Raw genomic sequence first — 24,731 nt, forward strand, 5'->3', positions numbered from 1 at the left:
AGGCTGTTTTTGAACTTGTGAGCTCAGGGAATCCACCAGCCTCAGCCTCCCAGTGTGCTATGATTACAGGCGTGAGCCACTGTGCTCGGCAGAACTCTCTAATAAAAGGAGAAACTCCCAACCCAACTACACCCACAAAATATTGCCTATCTATTTTCTTCTAAAAATCATTATATTCTCATTTAGAAAAAGAGATGCTTCCCCTAAAAAATGTTTTTAAAAACATCTTCTGAAGTATTTGCAAGCTTTGCTTGCTTCTGTGGTTTTGGGCCATCATAAGCATCCTGAACAAAATAACATATTGCAACTCACAGGGAGACTTTGTATCTCTGCAAGACAAGTATAATCACAAAAGCTTCTAGGCACACAGATACAATTTTAACACAGAGTATTTTACACTTAAAAAAGCCACACAAGCAAAGTCAATTAAATTTTATTTCAACCAAGAATATAAAATAAATGCAATGTAATTTATTTTAGTTTTAACAGTCATTTCGAGAAGAATGCCAGAACAACTCAAAAGCAGGAAACACTCCCTGCAAAGTGGCAGCTCGTCCTGCACCCCACAGAGCTTGCTGGGGCGCAGCCAGCTCCGAGCACACCCCTCGCAGTGGAGTGTGGAAAGCTACCGTCATCTCTATCATCATATAAAGAGGGATGCGTGCAGAAAATGACTGAAAAAAGAGACGAGAACTGGTACACTTCACAAATAGGCATTATAGGAAATACAAACTAGCCAGTTTATAAAGGCTATACTACATAACATATATAAAAAGTACTTTAAATTGCTGTTAAAAAGGACACCTTCAGTCCAGATTTTTGTGTAATACTTTTAGTGTCTACACAGACAAATCTTTAAAAAATTAAATAGTATCAATTTACTAAATATTTAGGAGATAACAGTGCATTAAGGATTTTTTTAATCATATAATACGTACACATCACTCCTTTGCAGTGATAGCATAGAAGAGTAAGTATGGCCTTAGGTACAACACATTTTTAAAAAATCCTAAAACAGTGAGCTTTGTTTTACGGTATTTGTAACTATTCTTGAGGATTACGGGGACCTGAACTGCTGTTGTATATAAAACCTTACTTGCCCTTGAATCCTTCAAGTCTCCGTGAGTCTAACTGCCGTTTCACTCCCTTTCTTCGCTCCCTAGGAAGACATCACCAGAGTTTTGGATTTGCGATTTTCATAGAATTCTTCCTTCATCGTATAGTTTCTGCTACATAATTTTTTTTGAAAGCAGATCAAGCTGCAAGTCTGATTCTCCAACTCTTTTTTCTTTTCCTTTGCTTTTGGCAGAGAAAACAGCATCATTTTAGAGAGCAGTTGCTTCACCAGGAATGAGGCCGAACACATAGGAAAATGTCACCCCTTTCCATTCTTATTACATTTGCGAGAGCAAGAGAATAGTGCAGAAGGCCAAAATTCTAAGAACTACAGTATCAGAACACTGATTTAAAAACAGACATGATCCTTGGTTTCAGTATGTCACTGCGTGATGTCCTTCATCACAAGGACTGTTGCAGCCTCCAAGTATCAGCCCTGCACCAAGCTACCACACCTCGGGCTCATCTGTCCTGAAACTCGTCAATCCCCTTTCCCAAATGCAACCTCCCCAGAAAGTTAACTTTAAAACTGGTTTGTGATAATGACAACAGAAAACCTTCACTTGGATTCCTTCCTTCCTTCCAATAACCTCCCTAGGTTTGGTGTCCCCACGGCTGACGGATGGCCCTCCTGAGTCCCTAGATGTAACAATATCTAATACATTTTTAAAGAAGAATATGGTCATTTGGAGACCACGAAGGTAATTTTGTCCTCAAGAAGCATAACAGGTCTCCTTAGAGGTCCCACAGTTTTAGGGCCCTTAGGTGTGTTAAAGGCTCTATTCCCCTCTATAGAGAAAGGAAATTATGAACCAAAATGACTTCAAAGGGGTGATAGGAACCAGTGGGCAACATCAACCATGAGATAAGAAAAGAGGAGAAAAAGGCCAGTAGCAGTGTGGTGACAAGGAACCCAGCCACATGGGTGATGGGGGTTTCTGGCTGGGAACTGGAGAAAGAGTACGCAGTACCACTATGTACTGGTACTCAGTACCACCACGTACAAGAAACTGCCCCACTGCCCTCACAGTTTATATCTCAGTTCTGCCCATAAAATCCATTATACACAAGGAAAGCAGGGCAGTCCTGTGACTGTAGAAGCACATATCATAAGATCTGTGTGGCAAAGTTGCTTACAAAGTATTAAGGATCATGGCATTTTCGGGTATGTTTATATTTGAGTTTGTCTTCTTTTATTAATCTTAAGCTCCCTTGAGGGCAAGAGCAGAGCTGCTACTTTCATTGTAATTACCCATAGCCACTTAGTAGAGTGCGTTCTGCCTACAAGAGCCACCCAATTGTTGTTGCAGGGCTGCTGTGGACATTTCTAATGCACGGGGGTGCCCTTTGTGAGGTCTATAATCACCGGCTTTCTCCAAGGTGGACAGACACGGAAATCCTCTGTGATGCTGTTCTCCATAGAGCAGAATCTGGGATTATAACTACCCAAGTGGGTTTAGAAATAAACAAAAGGCCCTTCATACCATCGCATGGCACAGACATCCCAGGAGAGCTTACTGTCCCCAAATTGGTCGTAAGCTCTGCGAGGACAGAAAGTGCACCCTGCCCTTTGTGTTTTCCACCAAGCACCGGGCACAGGCTGAGGGTGCAGTGAGTGTCTGGTGCCCCACAGCTCTGGATCATGAGGCTAGGACACAGGACAGAACTGTATACAGGCACCTATATTATGTGGAGGGCTGTTGATTTCTTATTTTAAAAAGAATAGAAGGGGTAAAATAGCATGGAGATGATCCGAAATTCCTTCCAATGGAACATGTCACCTGCTTCATCTTTAGTCTTGATGAGTGTCACTAGACAGTCTTTATTATTAATAAGCATTATTATGCTGAGATCAATAAGGTCCTGGCTGGCTACAGTATCACATCAATAGTGCAAAATGTATACTGGCTTTTGTCTAACATCTTATTTTACTTGTGTATGGACCCAGAGTATCATAACCAGGTAGATAAGTTCACAAAGAATAGTTTTAAAAAATGCGTATCATTTGCATATACAACAATCAGCTATTTCTTCTAGCAAAACGCTTAAAACAAGGCTGGTGCTGCTAGTAGCATTCAGAAGAACACAAATTGCTTGTCCCACACATTACAAGGGGAGCTCCAAGTCTTTACACTTCCTCTTGACTCTGGGGAGTGAGGGGCTCCTTAAAGCAGCTAAGAAAGAACTTAGCCACTAATTCATAGATAATGGAAATGCAAATATTCACTTTATCTAGTATAGTCTTATACTATCTGCCCATAGTTTTTAGGCACAATTATTAAGTTTTCTCCTAGGGGCAAAAGAAAGCATTCAGTGCAATGAAAAGATTCTTGGTAGAATTAAGTTTCAGTAACAACAGCAAAATTATGCATACATAATACATACTTTAAACATGAATAAAACCTAAGTTTTTAACATGCTTTAAAAATAGTCACTCTATGTCTAATGCAAATACAAATGGAGAACACTGCTCTTTATTTTAAAAGCAGATTAATTCGCAGGCTTCTACTTGAATACCCTTGATTATGTAAGAGAGTTACTCACGTAGACCCAGATACGAAGAAACCAACAGTTCTTTAGAGAAGCCAACTTTATGTACAATGCAGGCTAAAAGCTTTTCCTTCAAAGGGAAGGAACACATCCTTTGATCAAAATTACTCCTTAAAGAAATCCTAGTGCAGCTGATACTCTCTTCAGCATTTTGGTGTGGGTCACCAGAGACTGTATCTCATCAAAGCTCTTGGAACCCTTTTTAAGGTAGACTCAGCTACGTGAAGGTTAAAATCATAATTCTTAATTACTGAATACTAATCAGAATAAGATGATTCTGGGAACTATGTTCCATTTGAACGATTATATAAAAATTACCACATCCCTCAGTTCTTCACAGCATAAAGCATAGTCACTGCAAAGATCTAGGCTGTTTTTGGTTGTAGATTTCCTCTGTCCCACCACTTGTCTTTTTTTATTTAGACCTTCCCTGAAACTAGATAAATAAAAACATGATAGTAAAGTACTTTGGGACAGTAACGGTTTCTGTTTAAGACTTCCATGAGCAAAACAGTTACAGTCTGTGAAAACAACGTGGTGCTTTTAAAAGGTGCATTTTCACCTGTGTTGCTAAATCAGTTCATGAAGTATAAAACTATACACCACTGGAATCCTGTTTCTAAAACATTAAAATCCTATTAAAAGAGCTTCAAAAAGGTAAATCATAGTGATTGCTACAGCATGAGAAAGGTGCACCAGGAAATCCTTCAAAAAACTGCTGAAGGTTACAGAAGTGCTGGGATTAGGTCAGACGCCGTATCAGAGAAGTCACACAATGGAACACATGCGGGAAGGGGTGCTGGGGAGACTCCACCAGGATCTTCCTTAAGTTAATAAAGAAGAGTATTAGTCTTGCAAAATGCTCAGTATATCAAGTTTTCCTCCCCAAGTATACGAGTTTTAAACAGCGTCGTAGTTTGTATTTTTGGATTCTTTTCAATGCAGACGTCATATTGCTGGAGTCTGTGCTCTGGGCTGGCCTGGGCTGAGGGGAGCCGGTCAGTACCGATGGGCCTGGTGAGATGAATGGTACTGTGAGCTCTGCTGAGACGAGGAGGAGTAGCCTAGTGTGCTCTGGGACTGAGAGGATCCCTGAACGCTGCTTTGGTAATTCAGGCGAGAACTTGAGTGCTAGGGAAGGAAAAAGGAAAAGGGACTTACTGATGGAAGAGGACACCGACTCAAGATGTTATTCACAGTAGGATGGAGACATAGCCATTTTTATCATTAGGCTCCTGACCCAGAGCCACGGAGCTGGCAATGTGTTAATACATTTTGCTTCGTTGAAATCATAGCCCAATACCACCGGAACCACAGGTTCTGGCAGGCACGAAGTTTGGCTAGATTTCTTTGGGAGATAAGCTGCACTGGCAAAGAAAGGCGGAGGGGAAACGTAAGCCGACCCCTCCTTTATACTGACTAATTCTGGCATGAAATTTAACCCTTGGCATAACTGAGACTTACAAATAAGAATAATCATTTTGGCACATTGAAACCAATTCGTAACTTATACTGACACGTTAATCTTCTCATTATATATGACAAAGCTGTGATTAAGAAATCATTATTTCAGAGCAAAGAAGCAGAAGCTCAGGGGTTCAGCAGCCCCACCTACAAGACAGAGCAAGGCAAAGTCGGGCCGAGTGTGGCAGCAATAAGTGGGTTTTATAAACTCCAGGTAATATTTAGAATAAATCAATTTTCATACATGATTGTCTTTAAGAAAAGAGAAACAAAAATATATTTCAATCTAAGCTATGTCTATTACTTTAAATTAAATGTCCATCTTCAAGTATCTAATATGAAAAAAAGTGTAACAGGGAAATCTATCTATAGGATAAGAAAGGGTATACCTAGTTAAACACAAACATAGCAGGCTGGAACTAGCAGTGTCTTAGGCTATATTCAGGAAGCTGGATTTTGGGGGGTTATTTTTGTGTGTGTGAGCACACAAAAACATATGTAATAAAGCTATTACTTTGAGTTAAAAATGTAAATGACCTTGAGATGGCACTGGAGGTTGAAGGAAAGACCAATCAGCAAGGTCCTTCCTTCCCTTCAGTGCTCAAAGGTTGCTAAACTGGACTGCAGTATCTGGTCCAAAACAACAGAGCAGTAAATAGTCTTGGTTAGGAACAACTGTTTCTAAAACATTAAAATCCTATTAAAAGAGCTTCTGGCTTCACTCCTTCCTAGAATATATAGCTGACTAATCATGTTGGTGAAAACTTTTCAAAATTCCAAGTTTTAGGCTCAGTGCCCGTAACTCAGTGGTTAGGGTGCTGACTACATGTGCCGGGTCTGGTGGGTTCAAACCTGGCTTGGGGCCTGCTAAAAAACAATGACAAAAACAAAAACAAAAGTGCCAGGCATTGTGGCAGACGCCTATAGTCCCATCTACTTGAGAGGGTGAGGCAAGAGAATGACTTAAGCCCAAGAGTTTGAGGTTGCTGTGAGCTGTGATGCCACGGTCACCCTACCAAGGGTGACACAGTGAGACTCTGTCTCAAAAAAAAAAAAATCCAAATTTTACCTACATGTTTCATTTTGAAGTTTATTATGAAAAAATGTTCTTTCCACTCTTGTCATTAGTGGCAATTTTGCTATGAAATACATATAATGCAAACATGTAAGAATCTAATGTGCTATAACTTATCTTTTTAAAAAGTCAATACTGGCTGGGTGCCCATAGCTCAGTGTTTATGGCACCAGCCACATCCCTCTGGGGCTGATGGGTTCAAACCCGCCTTGGCTCTGCTAAACAAAAAAAGTAGGCGGGGGTTGTGGCAGGTGCTTGTAGTCCCAGCTACTAGGGAGGCTGAGGCAACAGAATTGCTTGAGCCCAAGAGTTTGAGGTTGCTGTGAGCTATGACATCACAGCACTCTACTGAGGGTGGCAAAGTAAGACTCTGTCTCAATTAAAAAGAAAAAGCCAATATTCTTCTTTTCAAGGTGCTAAATGTGCTTGTTTATAATAAATACACAGATGAAGCAGCTCAGAAGCCTTGAAACTCTACCAATGGAACCCACTGAAAACCAGGACGAGAGTTCTATTTTTAGTTTAGTTTGAGTTAAGTCTAATCTTGAATAAAGTGAGATAAAGTAACTCAGGGAGAATCAATATAACAAAATAGCACATTAGTCTTTCTTAAACATTATGAAAGATGGATATTAATTTTTCATTTGAAAAGTGTTCATGATGAAACTGAAATACATAGGAACTCTATAGTCGACCATCTCCTTACAATGACCACCTCCTTAAGTTGACCTAATTTTCTTTTTTTTTTTTTCTTGAGACAGAGTGTCACTATGTTGCCCTTGGTAGAGTGCCCTGGTGTTATAGATCACAGCAACCTCAAACTCTTGGGCTTAAGTGATTCTCTTGCCTCAGCCTCCCAAGTAGCTGGGACTACAGGTGCCTGCCACAACTCCTGGCTATTTTGTTGTTGTTGTTGTTGCATTTGTCGTTGTTGTTTTAGCAGGCCTGGGTGGGGTTGGAATCCACCAACCTCAATGTATGTGGCCAGCGCCCTATCCACTGAGCTACGGGCTCTGCCCAAGTTGACCTAATTTTCATAGACCCGAAACGCACGGATGAGCACAGCAGGCCTATATGTTGACCACCTCTGTAGGTTGAGCAGTTTGTTATAGTCCCTTGGGTGGTCAACTTGCAGAGGTTCTACTCTATAAAGATGTCTTATTCCTGAGAAGGTCTCAAACTGGAAAAGGTAAGGAAAAAGAAGAAAATGTTAAGACCAGTGGCCCCCAATTGTGAGGCTAGCTATGACTGCTTTTACCTTAGCAGATTAGAGTCAGCCAGCACCACAGCTCTTCCATACTAGGTAAAAACAAATGGGTTGGCTCGGCGCCTGTGGCTCAAGTGGCTAAGGTGCCAGCCACATACACCTAAGGTGGCAGGTTCGAATCCAGCCTGGGCCGGCCAAAACAACAATGACGGATGCAACCAAAAAATAGCCGGGCGTTGTGGTGGGCGCCTCTGATCCCAGCTATTTGGGAGGCTGAGGCAGGAGACTCGCTTGAGCCCGAGAGTTGGAGGTTGCTGTGAGCTGTGGTGCCAGGGCACTCTACCTAGGAGGACAGCTTGAGCCTCTGTCTCAAAAAACCCCCAAAAAAACAAAAAAACAAATTGTGCTGGAGCTGTGCACTACAGGCAATGGGATTCCCTGCTCCACCTGGTGGAACTAAACAGTTGAGGTATCTATTCATGTCACAGATATACCAGAAGGTTTATTTTTAGGTAGACAATACTAGAAAAGCATTCTGAAGAGTTTTTGAATTTGAAGAAAACACAAGGGAGATACATTAATCTGTCTAAAATTGACTATAATCAAGTGACAAAGATTCTCTCAGACCAAAACTCATCTCCTCTGAGCCCTCTGCTTAACTAGGCCTGACCTTGGGCTTTCCTCTCTGTCCTTGTAGAATCTTATTAGCAAAAATCTCCCACCCTTGATAATTTATTACCCCGGCCAGCCTTCAACAATAATCGCATCAAGTCCGTTAAAGCAAGAAGCCCTTTATCCTTGGTGTCTCCTCCATCCACTGACCCCCACCCTGCTCTTTGGTTGTAAATCTCCACGTGTCACCGCTGGCTTCCTTGCAATTGAATCCAATTATCTTCACCCCACTGCAAGACCATGCTGCAGTGGTCTCCAAACCTATTGCCATGACCTCCCAGAATAAAGTCTCCCCTACCAACTTGAACAAACACTTAAGATAATTTTTTTCTTTAATACAGGTTAATGTAATACAATCAGAGATAACAAAGATGAACCATTATACTATGTATAGTAAACATTTGTTGCTCATATAATAGGAATAAACTAAAGTTTGCAGAAAAACTGAATTTGTAACCAAATTCAAATATGCTCATGATTACTACCCAAATAGCAAGCTGTTTTTAGTAGATCAAACTGAAGCCTTGATTAGTTTAATTGGAACCAATTGGAAGTATTATAGACTCTTCTGCTTGCAGGCAATCTTCATGAAGAGAAGTTTTCAGAGAAGTAGTTGTTAGATATTCAAAATGTAAAAGCCAGTTGAAGCAGCTATTTATTACCTCTTTCTTATTACCTCTTCTCTTTATTCCAGTTCCTGACCAGTGAGTTTACGGTTCCCCTGCCGATGGTTTTGTTTTCTATTATCTCTATGAGTTCCCCGAGGGACTATGCTTCCAAACCTTTTTTTTTTTTATTCTTTCATTTAACTTTTCCTTTCTTCCTAGGTCTTTTCTTAGCTTGTTACTATCTTGAAAATTGTTTTTCCACTCCTTTTTTTTCTTTTTTGGCATCACTCCTCTGATAACTGTCTTTAATACTGAAATTTGGGTGAGGAGGCACTCAAATGGAACACCAAATATTCAGGCAATGATGAAAGGTAAGAGGATTTCATTTTTTCCTTACAGAAAAAAATAAATCCCAGCCAGGCACAGTGGCTCAAGCCTGTAATCCTAGCACTCTGGGAGGCCGAGATGGGTGGATTGCTTGAACTCATGAGTTCAAGACCAGCCTGAGCAAAAGCAAGACCCTGACTCTACTAAAAATAGAAAAACTGAGGCAGGAGGATCACTAGAGCGAGAGGTTTCTGTGAGCTACGATGCCACAGCACTCTACCTAGGGTGACCGCTTAAGACTCTAAAAAAAAAAAAAAAAAAAAAGAAAGAAAGAAAGAAATCCCTGGGCTCCAATCTATTTTGACTGGAATCAGTCCATGAAAGGTGTTTGGAAACATCTCTCAGTTGGTTACAATTTGGGTCACAGATCTTTCTTGGGAGCTGGGGATATGGTAGGAGTTATGCTCAAGATCAGTGATGGCCACAGCCCCTCAAACAGGCACCCTGGAAGATACTGATCTAGCCTGCTAGGATCCTCTTCCCCAGGTAGGTCACATAACTGCACAAACAAATTCACCTATTTCATAGGGAATGGAGGCCCAAGGAGGATCAGAATCTCTCTGACGTATCTGTTGAGCATTGAGAGGCCGAGAATCCCGTGATGAATTCCACACAGAAGCACCAGTCCCTCCAGCTTTCTTCACTCCAGAAAGCTCATGTGAGTCATGGTAAGATGCATCCCAAATTCCAGGACTCACGGGATGAGTGTTTGCAGCACTTACTGGTAAGGGATCTCCTCCTCCTTCACGGAAATGCTGTGGTTTGAGGCTCCTGGTGACAAACTTGCTGCTGCTGTCCCTTCTTCCATTTGACATGCTGGTTCTTGAACCAAGTCGTTATTACTGATTCATCAAGAACTGGAGCCTTGAAGCCAGTTCTTCTGTGGTAGCCCAGTTTGGGTGCACGGTCTTTTTGAACGTTGTTCCAGACTAAAGGACGTGTGATGCTGATGAGTATACCTTGGCTTTGCCAACTTGAGAGTAGATATACCCCTTAGAAGTGCAGAGCTCCTGAGCGTACTCTATGTTGAAACGGTTTTTCTTTATGGAAAATTCCCTCTGGCTATCAGAATGAGTATTTTTACTTCTCTCTCAGAATACCAATCCTTACCCTTATTTCTTTTAACTTCCTGGATTAGTCATAGAACTGTACTTCTCTTTTTATTTTAATAACAAAAAAGTATTGCCTAGTCTCAAAATTATTTCTAGTGAGACTTAACAGTTATTTCTCAGAAGTCTCAGTCTTAATCCCTTTGTCGACTATAGGTATGTGGCTACTTACTAATTATTTTCTCCCAGTAAGAATAAATCTTTCTGAAGAATGCACTTAATTTTGTCCAAAGTACCCATGCCCTTCCCTTTTGAAGGGAAGTACTCTGATCTAACAAAGTTGATAACACAGCCATTAGGTGAAAGGATGAAATTTCCTTTGAGAAGAAAGGTGCCTCCCTCCCCACTTCCCCCTTCACTTGTCAGGATAAACAAGTCAGGATATGGAAGATCTTATGATTATATAAAACATGACAAAAATCTGCATTTCCACACGATGCCCTGGAAATAGGACTATACAGTTAGTACAGTCAAATGTTAAAGTTAAGTACTTATCTCAAAAAGGATCTGTTACACATCTATTTCCCATTTCATATTCATAAAACATATAAACATCAAAAAGTACAGAATTTAGGAGAATACCTGATACTCTGAGGGCATGACAGGCCCGCCTGAGTTTGTGCCTGAAGGCCCGAGCCGTGGTTTCTTGCTGGGAGGCACCTGGTTCAGGCCAGAGTCCTGGCTGTGCTGCAGCCCCGCTCCGGCACCCCCCACCCCAGCCCCGGCCCCGCCCGTGGTCCCATTGGTCTGGGTGCTGTTCTGCTGTGGTGGGGGCGCCTGTGGAGGGGCTGCTGCCGGTTGTGGAGGAGCTGTGGTCTGCTGATGCTGGTTCTGCTGCTGTTGCTGATTCTTTTAAGAAAAAAAAAGCATGCTTGGTATGAAACTAAATTAACAAAAACCTGACATGCACATGTGACTGACCAACCCAAGGGAACAACTGATGGGGAACATTAAAGTGACAGGAAGGACTGCAGAATAGAAGGCTGGGGAGCACAGCGTTCTCAAAGGTCAATGTACCAAGCCTTGAACATTCTGGCAAGGTCACTTTGATTACATGGTGACCCTCTAAATGAATCACAGGTATCTACTGAAGGCCATAACACACGGAGGGAACAGTTTTGTACTCATTAAACTACAAGGGCTGGGCATGGTGGCTCATGGCTATAATCCTAGCACTCTAGGAGGCCGAGGTGGGTAGATTGCCTGAGGTCAGGAGTTCAAAACAATCCTGAGCAAGAGTGAGACCCCATCTCTACTAAATACAGAAATATTAGCTGGGCATTGTGGCGGGAACCTGTAGTCCCAGCTACTCAGGAGGCTGAGGCAAGAGAATCGCTTGAACCCAGGAGCGTGAGGTTGCTGTGAGATGTGATGCCACGGTACTCTACCCAGGGCGAGAGAGTAAAACTTTGTCTCAAAATAAAAAAACAAAAACAGCTATAAGAAGTCTTTCCAATTATGATTTTGGAAAAGTGGAGCAGTATGGGGAGGCAGCTGATAAATCCTGCCAGGATAAAAGAACAGAGTGACACTTGCAAAAGCCACCTAGATAAAGTGATGGTGTTACTGAACAAACAAAAGGAGCAGGAATCAAGAATCAGGGAATAGAAGAGGCTATCAAACAAACCAGGAAGTTGATCTATCTATGAGCTTGTCATATTTCAAACTGTAAGATCTGTCTGCAATCCCCAAACTTCCACAGGAAATGAATGAATACAAACGTAATTAAATAAAAGGTGGTTAAAGTATGCAGGAAATATTAAATTAAGCCTGAGTCATCTTTTTGCCTCCCTTACTCTCTGGAAGTGAACTTGTACCACACAGTTTTATACCTTGTCACCTTTCTCTTCAGGTTCATCTTCATTAAGGAATTCTCGTTTGGGATAAGGAATCTGGCAGCCAGCAAATACACTAAAAATTATTGGAAAGAAAAAAACACGGAATGACCTAAACGCTACAATATCATTATCTTATTAGTTTAAAATTTCACTTCTTTTCTATAACTTATCCCTGCTCTTCATCTGTGGCTGGTGATTGCTGGACACCTCCCAATCCAACTCAATTAAGCAATGAGAAAAGAATAATTAGCTACCTGAAGTTTTACACCAATTAGCACTTTCCGTTTCAAATCTTGACTGCTATTATCTAGGGGACATAGGTGACATAAAAGTTTTCCCACACTAACATCATGAGCACTAAAAATAATCAATTTGTATTTGTTTCAGTAAGAAAATACTTTTTTTCTCCTCAAGTAAAAGTGTAGCTGTAATCAACCCAAGCACAAAGCAGGTGGCCGGGTGTAGTGAGGGTGAAGGCGTTGAGGGCCCTGGAGTGCAGTCCAAGTTCCCTACTGGTTTGCTCTAATCGTGGATCTCACTGATTGGGCTGGAAAGGTCTCATCTGTTCTCAGCTTCAGTTTTCATCTATAAATCTGATTAACGGTCATTCCTAAAACACTTATTTTTATTCACACCTCTCTACAGCTCTGCCTGTTTCAAAACATAGAACCTGTAGCTTGAGCAGCTTTCCTCTAAGGAGCATTAACGAAGCCAGTGAAGGCTGCAGGAACAAGTGCTCCCTCTGCTTTTGGCCATCGTTGCAATTCCTCAACCTGAGCCAAGGACACAGAGAAGGTGGGGTACATACTCTAAGGTTGGCAAGGGGTCCTCCTGAAAATAGGGGTCCTGCAGAGCTTGCTCCGAGGTAATTCTCTTGGTTGGATCCATAGTAAGAAGTTTCTGAAGCTGGAGTAACACATAGGAAACAGAAAAGTCGTTTACAAGTCCACATGTTATTATTAAGTAATGTATTAATTAAGGCCTCATAGGATTAACATCTAGTACATTGCAAACGGCTTGCTGCAGATCTGTATACTATACACATTTATGTAAAAATGGCAGAAATCATCAGCATTCTAGCCCTTTTAAAATTTATTTTCTGCAGTAAATCATTAACAAAACCAAGGCTAGAAGTCAAGGATGACATCTCAACAGAAAAGTATTTAACTTTGTCCCAACATCTACCAATTTCTTTTGAGGGAGACTACCTGGGACAATCCCAGGGTAAATGGGATGAAGTGAGAGTTGTGCAAAGAGTCAGAATTCAGTCTGGGAGAGAAGCACCTACCAAGAGGAACACTTTGCTGTCAGGCTTGACCTTGTGTTTCTCCATGTACTTGATGAGGCTACTGTTGGCATACCTGCAAGGACACGGACAGCCATGCATCAGAGACAACACTCACACAATTTATATTTGTCAATGAAAAACGCCAACACTGGTTTTCCTATATGGCGTATGTTTAAGCCACTGGGTTTTTGGCTTTTTTTTTTTTTTCTGATTAAAAAAAAATGCTTTACCAAATATTGGCAAATGTGTTAAAAAAAAAAAATCAGAATTGTGGGCCAAGTGTGGTGGCTCACACCTGTAATCCTAGCACTCTGGGAGGTGGAGGCAGGGGGGTTGCCTGAGATCATGAGTTCAAGAGCAAGACCCCATCTCTAAAAAACAGCCAGGTGTTGGGTGTTGTAGTAGGCACCTGTAGTTCCAGCTACTCAGAAGGCTGAGGCAAAAGGATTTCTTGAGCCCAACAGTGTGAGGTTGCTATGAGCTAGGATGCCATGGTACTCTACCCAGGGTGACAGAGTGAGATTCTGTCTCAAAAAAAAAAAGAAAAGAAAAAGAAATAGGAATTGTCACACACAGCATTTGAGAGTTTACATTGTTATAATCCCTTTGGAAAACAATTATTTATTAACCATTAAGAACTGAAAATGTGGCTCGGCGCCTGTGGCTCAAGTGGCTAAGGTACCAGCCACATACACCTAAGGTGGCAGATTCGAATCCAGGCTGGACCCGCCAAACACCAATGATGGCTGCAACCAAAAAATAGCCAGGCGTTGTGGTGGGTGTCTGTGGTCCCAGCTACTTGGGAGGCTGAGGCAGGAGACTCTCTTGAGCCCAAGAGTTGGAGGTTGCTGTGAGCTGTGATGCTATGGCACTCTACCCAGGGGGACAGCTTGAGGCTCTGTCTCAAAAAAAAAAAAAAAAAAGAAAACAAAATGTGGGCAGCACCTGTAGCTCAGTGAGCAGGGTGCCATCCCCATATACCGAGGGTGGCGGGTTCAAACCCAGCCCCGGCCAAACTGCAACAAAAAAAATAGCTGGGCATTGTGGCAGGCAGCTGTAGTCCCAGCTACTTGGGAGGCTGAGGCAAGAGAATCACCTAAGCCCAGGAGCTGGAGGTTGCTGTGAGCTGTGTGATGCTGACATGGCACTCTACTGAGGGCAAAAAAGTAAGATTCTGTCTCAAAAAAAACAAAAAACAAAAAACAAACAAACTGAAAATGTGTATATCCTATGACCCAGCAATTCCATTTCTAGGCAAATACTTGAGTATAAGATGCTTTTTGAACATGTGTAAGAGGGTACATTAATAAGAATGTTCTTAGCAGCCTTAAACTAATAGCAAAATCCTATAAACAATCCAGATGTCCATCAACCGAAGAATGTGGTAAATAAATTGTTATACAGTCACAGAATGCAACATTTTACAAGAGTAAAAATTACTATGTAAGGTTGAGTAGGGGGAGAAAAGGAAGCTGCAGAAAAAAATAGGCAATATGGTAGCATTTGTATACAGTTCAAAGACATTAAAATGAATAATCTTTAGAGATACTACCTATGTAGCAAAACTACAACGAAAATGTGGAATGATATGTAACAAATTCAGAACACTCAGAGTCTACCCTTGGGGAGGGATGTGAAGGGAGGGAGGAGGGACAGGGTACTGCAGTGATCTTAGCGATATGCTATATCTTAGGTTGAGGATGAGAGAGAAGGGTATTCGTTTTATTTTTATACCTATACCTTTTATGTTCATCATATTTTCAACATATATACTCTTTCCTACATATGAAATGTTTCAAATTAAAAAGGTCTAAACATAGGGAAAAAAAGAGAATACAGAAAAGTATAAAGAAGAAACTTAAAATCACTTGTAATCATTCCATGATACTGAACCATTCAAAATTTTTATAACTTCCATTTGCTTGTGTTTTATACATATATACCCACAGGGATTTTTTTCTTTGTTTTTATAAAATAGGAATCATATTATAAAAATTGTCACAGCTTTTTTCACTTAATAAACATTTTCCCTCATCAAATACTCTTTAAACTTACCACCTTGAGTGTCTGTGTATCTTACTGGTATGATGTTGTTTGTTTCATAATAGCTATGACATGCAGGTCCCCATAGATAAAGCTGATGCACACAGTAGGGAGACAATACTGCACTGGTCTACTGGACCCTACTCAGTCATTCACCAGGTGTGTGATCTTGGGCAAGTTAGTTAACATCTGTGAAAGCTTTAGGTTTCCTACCTGAAAAATACGGATTTATAATTATACCTACCCTATAGCTCTGCTATGATCATATGAGAAAACGCAAGCCAAGGGCTTAGCATCATCCAGTACATAGTAAGTACTCAGCTATTTGTGGCAGCTTAGATTACTTCCATAGTCTAAAGTCCAATGTTAACCAGTTTGTTGTATTTCAAATTGTATATAAAACCAGCACATTGTACCCCATAAATGCATTATTGTACACAGCTATGATTTCATTAAAAAAAAAAATTCCTGGCTCAGCGCCTGTGGCTCAAGTGGCTAAGGCACCAGCCACATACACCTAAGGTGGTGGGTTCAAATCCAGCCCAGGCCTGCCAAACAACAATGATGGCTGCAACCAAAAAATAGGGCACCAGCCCCATATACCAAGGGTGGTGGGTTCAAACACAGCCCCAGCCAAAGTGCAACAAAAAAATAGCCAGGCATTGTGGTGGGCGCCTGTAGTCCTAGCTACTTGAGGCAAGAGAATCGCCTAAGCCCAGGAGTTGGAGATTGCTGTGAGCTGTGATACCATAGCACTCTACCATGGGCAATAAACTGAGACTCTTTAAAAAAAAAAAAAAAAGTATGGGCTCTTGTCTTCTTCTTATTTTTCTAATCGAATTTCATTTACCTTTTTACATTTCTCTCCTTTTATATTTTTATTGTGAACACTATAATTTTTTGTAAAACTTTTCATTTGGTGTTTAAATACTAAGTTAGATATTCAGTAGCTCTATTAATTTTCTCCATCTTTTATAATATTAGAGTATCTTCAATTACTTGTGTATTCCATAAATGCTTAAATCAGGGAGGCGCCTATGGCTCAAGGAGTAGGGTGCTGGCCCCACATACCGGAGGCAGCAAGTTCAAACCTGGCCCTGGTCAAAAATGGCAAAAAAACCCCAAACCCATAAATGCTTAAATTAAGCATCCAAAACTGAACTCATCATCTATTCTCCCAAACCTCTTTTCCTGCTGTATTTTCTATCTTGGAAAATGGCTCACTAATTCTTTTTTTTTTTTTTTTTTTGAGACAGAGCCTCAAGCTATCCCCGTGGGTAGAGTGCCGTGGCATCACAGCTCACAGCAACCTTGAACTCCTGGCTCAAGTGAGTCTCCTGCCTCTGCCTCCCAAGTAGCTGGGACCACAGGTGCCTACCACAACACCCAGCTAGTTTTTGGTTGCAGCTGTCATTGTTGTTTTGGGGGGTCCAGGCTAGATTCAAACCTGCCATCTTAGGTGTATGTGGCTGGCACCTTAGCCACTTGAGCCACAGGCACCAAGCCAGCTCACTAATTCTTAACAAACCCATTTGACAAGTAATTAATCAGTATGTACTGTGTGCCAGGCCCTGGAGACACACATAATGGCATACATAATATGGATGATCCATACTATCTGGGGGGAATGATAGCATTCAAAAGCTAATGTACCATGGTGACCAGTGCTGAGAGAAGCAGCATGGCGTGCAACGGGAGTACCAGGAGGATCACCAGACTCAGACCTGGAAGGGATCAGGGATCCAAGACTGAAAGGACAAGCAGAAGAAGTAAGAATCTGATGAAAGGGGTGGGAAGAAGAGCATGTGTAAAAATCCAGAGGTCATGCTAGGTCATGGAAGAAGCCCAGGAGCCCATCGATCCACGAATGGATCAATAAATTGTGGTATATGTACACCATGGAATACTATGCAGCCATTAAGAAAGACGGAGGCTTTACCTCCTTCATGTTACATAGATAGAGCTGGAAAACATTCTTCTTAGCAAAGTATCCCAAGAATGGAAGAAAAAGTATCCAAAGTACTCAGCCCCACTATGAAACTAATTTATAGCTTTCATAGGAAAATTTTAGCCCAGGAATATAGGGAGAGGGAAAAGACAGGGGAGGGGGGGTGGAGGGAGGGTGATTGGTAGGATCACGCCTATGGTTCATCCTATAAGGGTACATGTGAATCTCTCTAAATGTAGAATACAAATGTCTTAACATAATAACTAAGAAAAAGATATGAAGGCTATGTTAACCAGTTGGATGAAAGTATTTCAAATTGTATACAGAAACAGTACACTATACCCCATGATAGTATTAATAGCAGTACACTGCTATTATTTTTTTTTAATTAATAAAAATAAAATAAATAAATAAAAATCCAGAGGTCAAAGAAAGCTCAGAGTGTTGAGATACTTAAAGAAATCCCAGTGTTGAGGCTACAGAATACAAAGTGAAGAGTAGTAGTTAGGAGATGGGCCTGGCAATAAAGAAGCCAAAGCTCTGTAAGCCATGTTAAGCAATAGAAAGCAATTGCAAATTAAGGGCACCTAGGAAATTGGCATGATCAAATTTGCTTTTGATGATGACTGTACAGGCACTAAGTTGGAAGGAAGATTTAAGTTAGAAATACCACATATGAGGTCACTGAAAGATTCTAGGGAGAAAATCCTAGAATCCTAGGTGGTGGTTTGGACTATAATAGTGAGAGGGTAGATGGACAGAAATAAAAAGATTCAAAGGACCTCCAGGAAAAATAAAAATTCAGACCAGATTTACTAATCATTAGTGTGCTCAAGGCGAAAGGGAAAAGAGTAAGACAGAAGAAGGATCAGGGAAAACTCTCAGGTCATTAGCGTGAACAATTAGGAGAATCATGGAGCCATTTTCCAAGATAAAAAATACAGCAGGAAAAGAGGTTTAGGAGAATAGATGATGAGTGCAGTTTTGGATGCTTAATTTAAGCATTATAGAACACACAGGTTGGGATTCCACAAGGCGACTGAGATAAATGGGCTTGAAACTTAGAAAAGAAATACAAGTAGGATATATAAATTGGGAGTTATCAACACAACTGATGGTAAATTGTGCCTACTATAATCATGGAGTCTGCCTAAGAAAATTTCTAGAGTAAGAAGAGAACCCAAGACAAAAAAACTTGGTATCAGTGCTATCTTTAAAAGATGCACAAAGGCTAAGGACCCTACTAAGGACTGCAAAAAAGAGGGGCCAAAAATGATCAATGCCATTCTCTACTTCTCTTTATGCCTGCTTTGTTTCTATAAGCCATCCTCTACTGAAATTTTCTAGGTAAGCTGCCCAGAGAGAAACTCGTCTGCCGTTTCCTCCAGGCATGCATGTTTATAACAAACTCCTCACACACCATCACCTGAACTCTCCTTTCTGTCAACGTACATGTCTCTGCCCATATGTTTTACTCAGACCCCAGGCCATGCGTTCTTCCTCCTACTGTCCATTCTGGCTTCCCAGTCCAGCATTTCAGTTACCATTCATTATTCAGATAAAGATAAAACTATAGTTGTGGCCTTAAACTGAAATCTTTATCATGCTAAAACAGAACAGACATTTAAACTATCTATTGACTCTTAAACTCTTCAAAGTTTTTAATATTATAGCCTAAACTTGGTGTGTATGTAAATAGTATCTGGAAGATCTTTAAATCATGGGCATAATTAAGATTATAAAATCTAAGTTTCTGATTTAAATAATAATCTACATCTAATCTACACCATAAGAATATTCATTTAAAGAATGGAAGAAAAAGTATCCAATGTACACACCCCTATTATGAAACGAACTTGTACCTTTTATATGAAAGCTATAAACTAATAACAGCCTAAGAATATGCGGGGGGAGAGGGGAGGGAGAGGGGAGGGGGGAATGGGTGGAGGGAAGAGGATTGGAGGGATCACTTCTGAGGTTTATCGTATAAGGGTACAAGTGAATCTTTCTATGAGTAGAATATGAACGTTTTAACACAATAACTAAGAAAATGACATGAAGGCTATGTTAACCAGTTTGATGGAAGTGTTTCGGATTGTGTGTGAAAACCCCACACTGTACCCCAGAAGTGCATTAATGTACATAGTTATCATTCAATAAAAAAAAAAGAATATTCATTTAAATGTTCCCATTGAAGTTACTACCTATAATTAATGTGTGCTATGTTTGAATATTTGTATCCCCTCCAAAATTCATGTTGAAACCCAATTCCCAATACAATCGCATTGCAAGGTGGGGCCTCTGGGCAGTGAGTAGTGGTTAGTGATGAACAGGATTAATGCCGTGTTAAAGAGACTTCACACAGCATTTGCCCACTTTGCTCTTCTGCCTTCCACCAGGTAGTGGTGGCAACATGCTGCCATCTTGGAAGCAGAAAGCAGCCCTCACCAGACACCGAACCTGCAGATGCGTTGATCTTGAACTTCTTGCCTCCAAAACTGTGAGAAAATAGATTCTTATTGTTTATAAACTACCTAGTCTAAGGTTAATTTTTATAGAAACAGAAACAAATTGAGACAATATAGAATTACTTACGTTGTTCTTCTAAAGTCTTTTTGAAGTGTGGGATATTCTGGCATCTTTCTAATATCTTCCCAGTCTTTATCTTACAAAAAGAATGAATATTGTTATAGAAAATAATGTGTCAATTCTATTTTAAATCTCCTGATGTTAGTTTAAAATTTACATAAAATACGCTTTTGAAAAGAAATGACTTTGAAATATGTCTCAAAATATGATCTTAGAAAGGAAAATAAATTACCTGCTGGAAACCCCATGACACTAAATATCCGATCTAGTTGATCATGATGAAAGGGATTGCTTGTTTTTATATCTTCCTGACGACAGTGAAAAATAGGTTCTGAAGTCAACAATTCAGCAAATATGCAGCCTATTGCCCATATATCTATGAAGGAAGAAAAACAAGTTTTGTACATATTTATTCTATTTCCTTGGTTTATTCCTGCATGTAATCTCAACCTACATACAAAAATACTTTTCAGTAAATCAATACACAAAATATAGTAATTGCATTGAGAAAATATACAAATGACATGAGATAGGTTGATCATGTAACAGCTTGAAAATCACACACCCCCCCCCAAAAAATTTACTTGTAAATTTTCTGATGAAGATAAACTTGAGAAACTCAATTTAACAAGCAATGAATTCTTTAGATTTAGGCAAAAGCCTCTCTAACCACTATTAATAATTTAATCACTCAAGCATTCAACTGATAATCTAATACCAGGCATAATACTTAGATCTGACAGACCAACACAACACCAGATACAGTGATGTGATTCCTTCAAAGGAGTCAAATGAATAGTGATAGAGCAAAATTGATAAGTTTTGGATAGACAGTATATGCCACATAAAAGGATTGGAAAATAACTTTTGTCTGAAAGACTAGCAGCTCCAGTTTTTTCAACAAATTGTAAAATTTAGATGGGTGTCCAACCTTTTTTCTCTTCTGTTGCATATTGGAAGAACAAGAGTTGTCTTGGGACACAGATTAAATACACAAACTCTAACAGAAGCTGTTAAGCAAAAAAAAGGTCTGTGTATACTTTTCTCAATATCTGACACCACAGATAAGCAAAACAATCCTTAAACAGTCCCCCTGCTACATGCTACTGTGAGGTTCTTCTATATCATCTCTGCATGACATCAGTAGAGACAGATCTTACTAAAACATAGTCACTCAGATGCTGCCGCATCCCTACCCCCAAACCCCAGGATAAGGTTAAGCATCTGTAAAAGTTCTATTAACTACTTAAAAATCACCAGTTACAGATTATTCCACATAATTTATACATCAAAAGACTGTGACTTATATTCCGAGACTATAATATTATATTCACAATGCTTTGCCAAATATATAAGGAAATTAACTTTTGTGAGATGTACATTCACCCTTTCCTACTTAAATAAATGCCCATTTCATAAGTTATCTTTTTTAATAATAATGCAAGGACTATGATACGATAAAGTGTAATGTTTAGTTGCCTATCAGATGTGAGCATCATATTCTACAGATAAGCTAAATAAGAAAAAGTTTAATTAAGTAGTTCCCACTTATCCAAGGTTTCACTCTCTCTGGTTTGTTACCTCCAATCAACCACAGTCTGAAAATATTAAATGGAAAACTCCAGAAACAAACAATTTGTAAGTTTTAAATTGTGTACCATCCTCAGCAGTGTGATGAAATATCACCCTATCCTACTCTACCTATCTAGAACATGAATCATCTTAAGTTCAGTGTATCCACACAGTATACTCATTTACTACCGGCCCATTAGTCACTTAATGGCCTTCTGGGTTATCAGACTGAAAAAACAAACATAGCATAGGTTGGGCACGGTGGCTCATGACTGTAATCCCAGCACGCTGGGAGGCCAAAGTGGGAAGATCACTCCAGCCCAGGAATTCAAGACCAGCCTGGGCAACATAGCGAGACTCCCATCTCTACAAAAAAACTAAAAAATCAGCTGGCCTGGTAGCATATTCCTAAAAGAGAATACTACAGGAATATCAGTTACTGGGGAGGCTGAGGCAAGAGGATACTTGAGCCCAGGTGTTGGCTACAGTGACCTATAATCACACCAATGCATTCTAGCCTGGATAACAGAATAAGACCCTGTCTCAAAAAACAAACAAACAAAAAAAAACCCTACACATAGTATATATAGGGTTTGGTACTAGGTGCACTTCCACGCATCCACTAGGGGCCTTGGGATGCACTCCTAGCAGATCAGGGAGACTGTTTGCTAGAACAAGTGTCAGTACGCTGTTTCATAAAACAAATTGCCAAATGGACACAACTGTATAGTAACCTCTCACTTATTTGACCCTATCAGGAAAGGTTTCTTTCACAGACGTTAGCCTCCTAGATAATTGGAACATATCCCTTCAGAAACCATATTTTATTACACCACTACCTGCCATCGTAAGAGACTATAAAACATAATTTAATCTTCCTTAATGATGCAGCAAGGTCATCACCATCATGAACATCCCTCACTAGGAGTACAGTACCAATCTGTTTGCCATCTACTTTCTAATTCCTTTCTCTCTCCCATACTGTGTCGGCCTTCACTCTTGTCTGCAGTCTGGCTGCCTCTGATGTCCTATCTCCCTTTCTCCCGCCTGCCTTTACTACAGTCAGCAGGGACTACTGCTGCCTGCTCCTGCTCATGCTGATTCCTGGTCTGTCCTCTATTCAAAAGACAGGAGCCAGGATCTAGATTTCATATGAATTGCTAAGATAAGGAATCGCACAGTAGCAGGTAGCATTAAATTCTTGGGTTCTGGGCACCCATAGCTTGGCGTTTATAGAGCACAGGTCATATGCTCTGGGGCTGTTGGGTTCGAACCTGCCCCTGGCCTGCTAAAAAAAACAAAACAAAACAAAAAAAATAGCTGGCGTTGTGGTGGGCACCTGTAGTCCTAGCTACTAGGGAGGCTTGAACCCAAGAGTTTGAGATTGCTGTGAGCTATGATGGCACAGCACTCTCCCGAGAGTGAAAAAGTGAGACTCTGACTTAAAAAAATAAATAAATAAATAAAATAAAAATAAATTCTTGGGTTCCCTGCCTCATATAGCCCATAACTTTAAATGGTCACCTGACTCCTACTCTCTCTCCCCCTGCTTCTCGGGTCTCTTCCCTTTATCAATGATTTGCTCTCCTGATACACACACACATGCACCCCCCACCACTCTCCCACTACTGCTGTCACTCCATATACCTCCACTGACAGCAAATTTATCACACTCTCTTTTTTCTATGCTCTGAATATAAATACTCATTTTTACACAGACCAGGTATGAAGAAGAGAATGGGTGACTATGTATGTACGTATATACGTCTGCAACAAATATATTTCAAGTGCAAAGATAACTGATGTGGAGACTTTTTTTTTCTGTCTCAATTTTTCTCCTAACTTTAATCTAGAACAGATAATTGGGACTTGACTAAAATTATAATTAGTGATTATGTTTTTATCTGTAAGTGGTAAATTTCATTTATTGAGCAAGTACGTTGCAGGCTGGTTAAAATTCAATGTCAGTTCTCCTTACCCTGAGGAAATAAGAAATATAATTGGTTTTCAATTCATACACAATTACCTTTATTTCAGTAAAACCACATTTATTTTCATTTCAACAGTAGAGAAGTTAATCAGAAAATATTCATAAATCTGTGCTTCTCCAGGTACGTGGGTCACACACAGCCGAATCACCTAGGAGTACATGTTAACAGTGTGGGGCTCACCAGGGACCTGCTGTATTAGACTCTCTGAGAGTGGGACCGACGTGTAGATTAACAGAAGATTTCGACTAAATTTGCCTTTTCTTAAGGGAAATTCCTCAGAGGTCCAGACTATACTAGAGTCTGGTGAGAGCCTAAGGCATCTCTGGATTTCTATAACTACGGCATCCTCTACTGCCCTCGTCGGGTCCTGAGCTATCCACTGTCAAACGTGTTCTAAGGTACCCCTGTTACTTCCAACTAACATTCCCCCTCTCCCTCGCTTACTGTTAGTCTCTTCCTAACCTCTGGTGCCTTCTGAGATTGTCTAAGGGATTTGACTGTTCTCAACAGTGGGCAAGAAGAGACTTAAATAACTGTAAAAACAAACTTACGATTCTAAAAGTCTCAAAAATAAGCCCCTCAGTAAAAGTCACTAGGAATGTAAAAGCACCAGGCTCTGATTTTAGCTCCTCATTCTTAAGGCTACTCCAGCCGTTCCACCTGCTCTCTGGTTCCTCCTTCCTTCGCCCTGCAGAGCCACCGTCTGACAGCACAGCCTCTGGTCCACTGCCTCACCACAGGCTCAACCACCTGAGTGCGGCTTGAGCACTAGTCCTATACTCTTCTCCTGCTAAACACGTACTGGTTTTCCTCATAGTTCTGAGACTACTCAGGATTTTTTCACTAATTTAACAAGACCTTTCAGCAGTATTTATAAAATATTTATAATATTCCAGCACTGTGCTAGTGTCTCAGTCCCTGAGCAAAATATGAATGTGTTCTGGGTACTTGAGTTTTGCAGAAATTAGACCTTCTGGTGAATAAGGACATTACCATATTTAGTTTGTTCGCTGTCTGTTTTCTCAAATATGAGAATTTCCTTTGTAGTCATTTGAGTGCCACCAAGTTGTGTGTGAGCTTGTTTAACAGAGAAAAGATTGTGCTTACCTGTTTATTTTTAATAATTTTATACTTTTAGCACATTTATGAAATAGAACTCAATAAAAGCAGCTAAGGTGGTCCAAACTGATAGAAAATTCAATAAAAGGACAATTTAAAGAAATACACTTAGGGAATTGAGGTACCTTACAGAATTGGCATTTCTAACTGATAAA

At 40.3% G+C, this 24,731-nt stretch overlaps 1 protein-coding gene across 1 annotated transcript in view; it reads right to left on the reverse strand.

Annotated features, from left to right (window-relative positions):
- Nucleotides 1-417: 417 nt before the first annotated feature.
- CDK19 (cyclin dependent kinase 19) overlaps nt 418-24,731 on the reverse strand; it is a 189,294-nt gene continuing 164,980 nt past the window's right edge. Inside the window, exons 7-13 of the mRNA XM_003781590.3 lie at nt 20,127-20,270; nt 19,901-19,970; nt 13,315-13,387; nt 12,835-12,932; nt 12,021-12,099; nt 10,771-11,037; nt 418-4,797 (exon numbers count right to left, since the gene is read on the reverse strand). Of these exons, the coding sequence (XP_003781638.1) occupies nt 4,666-4,797; nt 10,771-11,037; nt 12,021-12,099; nt 12,835-12,932; nt 13,315-13,387; nt 19,901-19,970; nt 20,127-20,270 (863 nt within the window). The 3' untranslated portion in view covers nt 418-4,665. The remainder of the gene's footprint in view (nt 4,798-10,770; nt 11,038-12,020; nt 12,100-12,834; nt 12,933-13,314; nt 13,388-19,900; nt 19,971-20,126; nt 20,271-24,731) is intronic.

This window comes from Otolemur garnettii, unplaced genomic scaffold, assembly GCF_000181295.1.
Source record: "Otolemur garnettii isolate 467f Iridium unplaced genomic scaffold, OtoGar3 scaffold00002, whole genome shotgun sequence".
Classification (NCBI taxonomy): domain Eukaryota; kingdom Metazoa; phylum Chordata; class Mammalia; order Primates; family Galagidae; genus Otolemur; species Otolemur garnettii.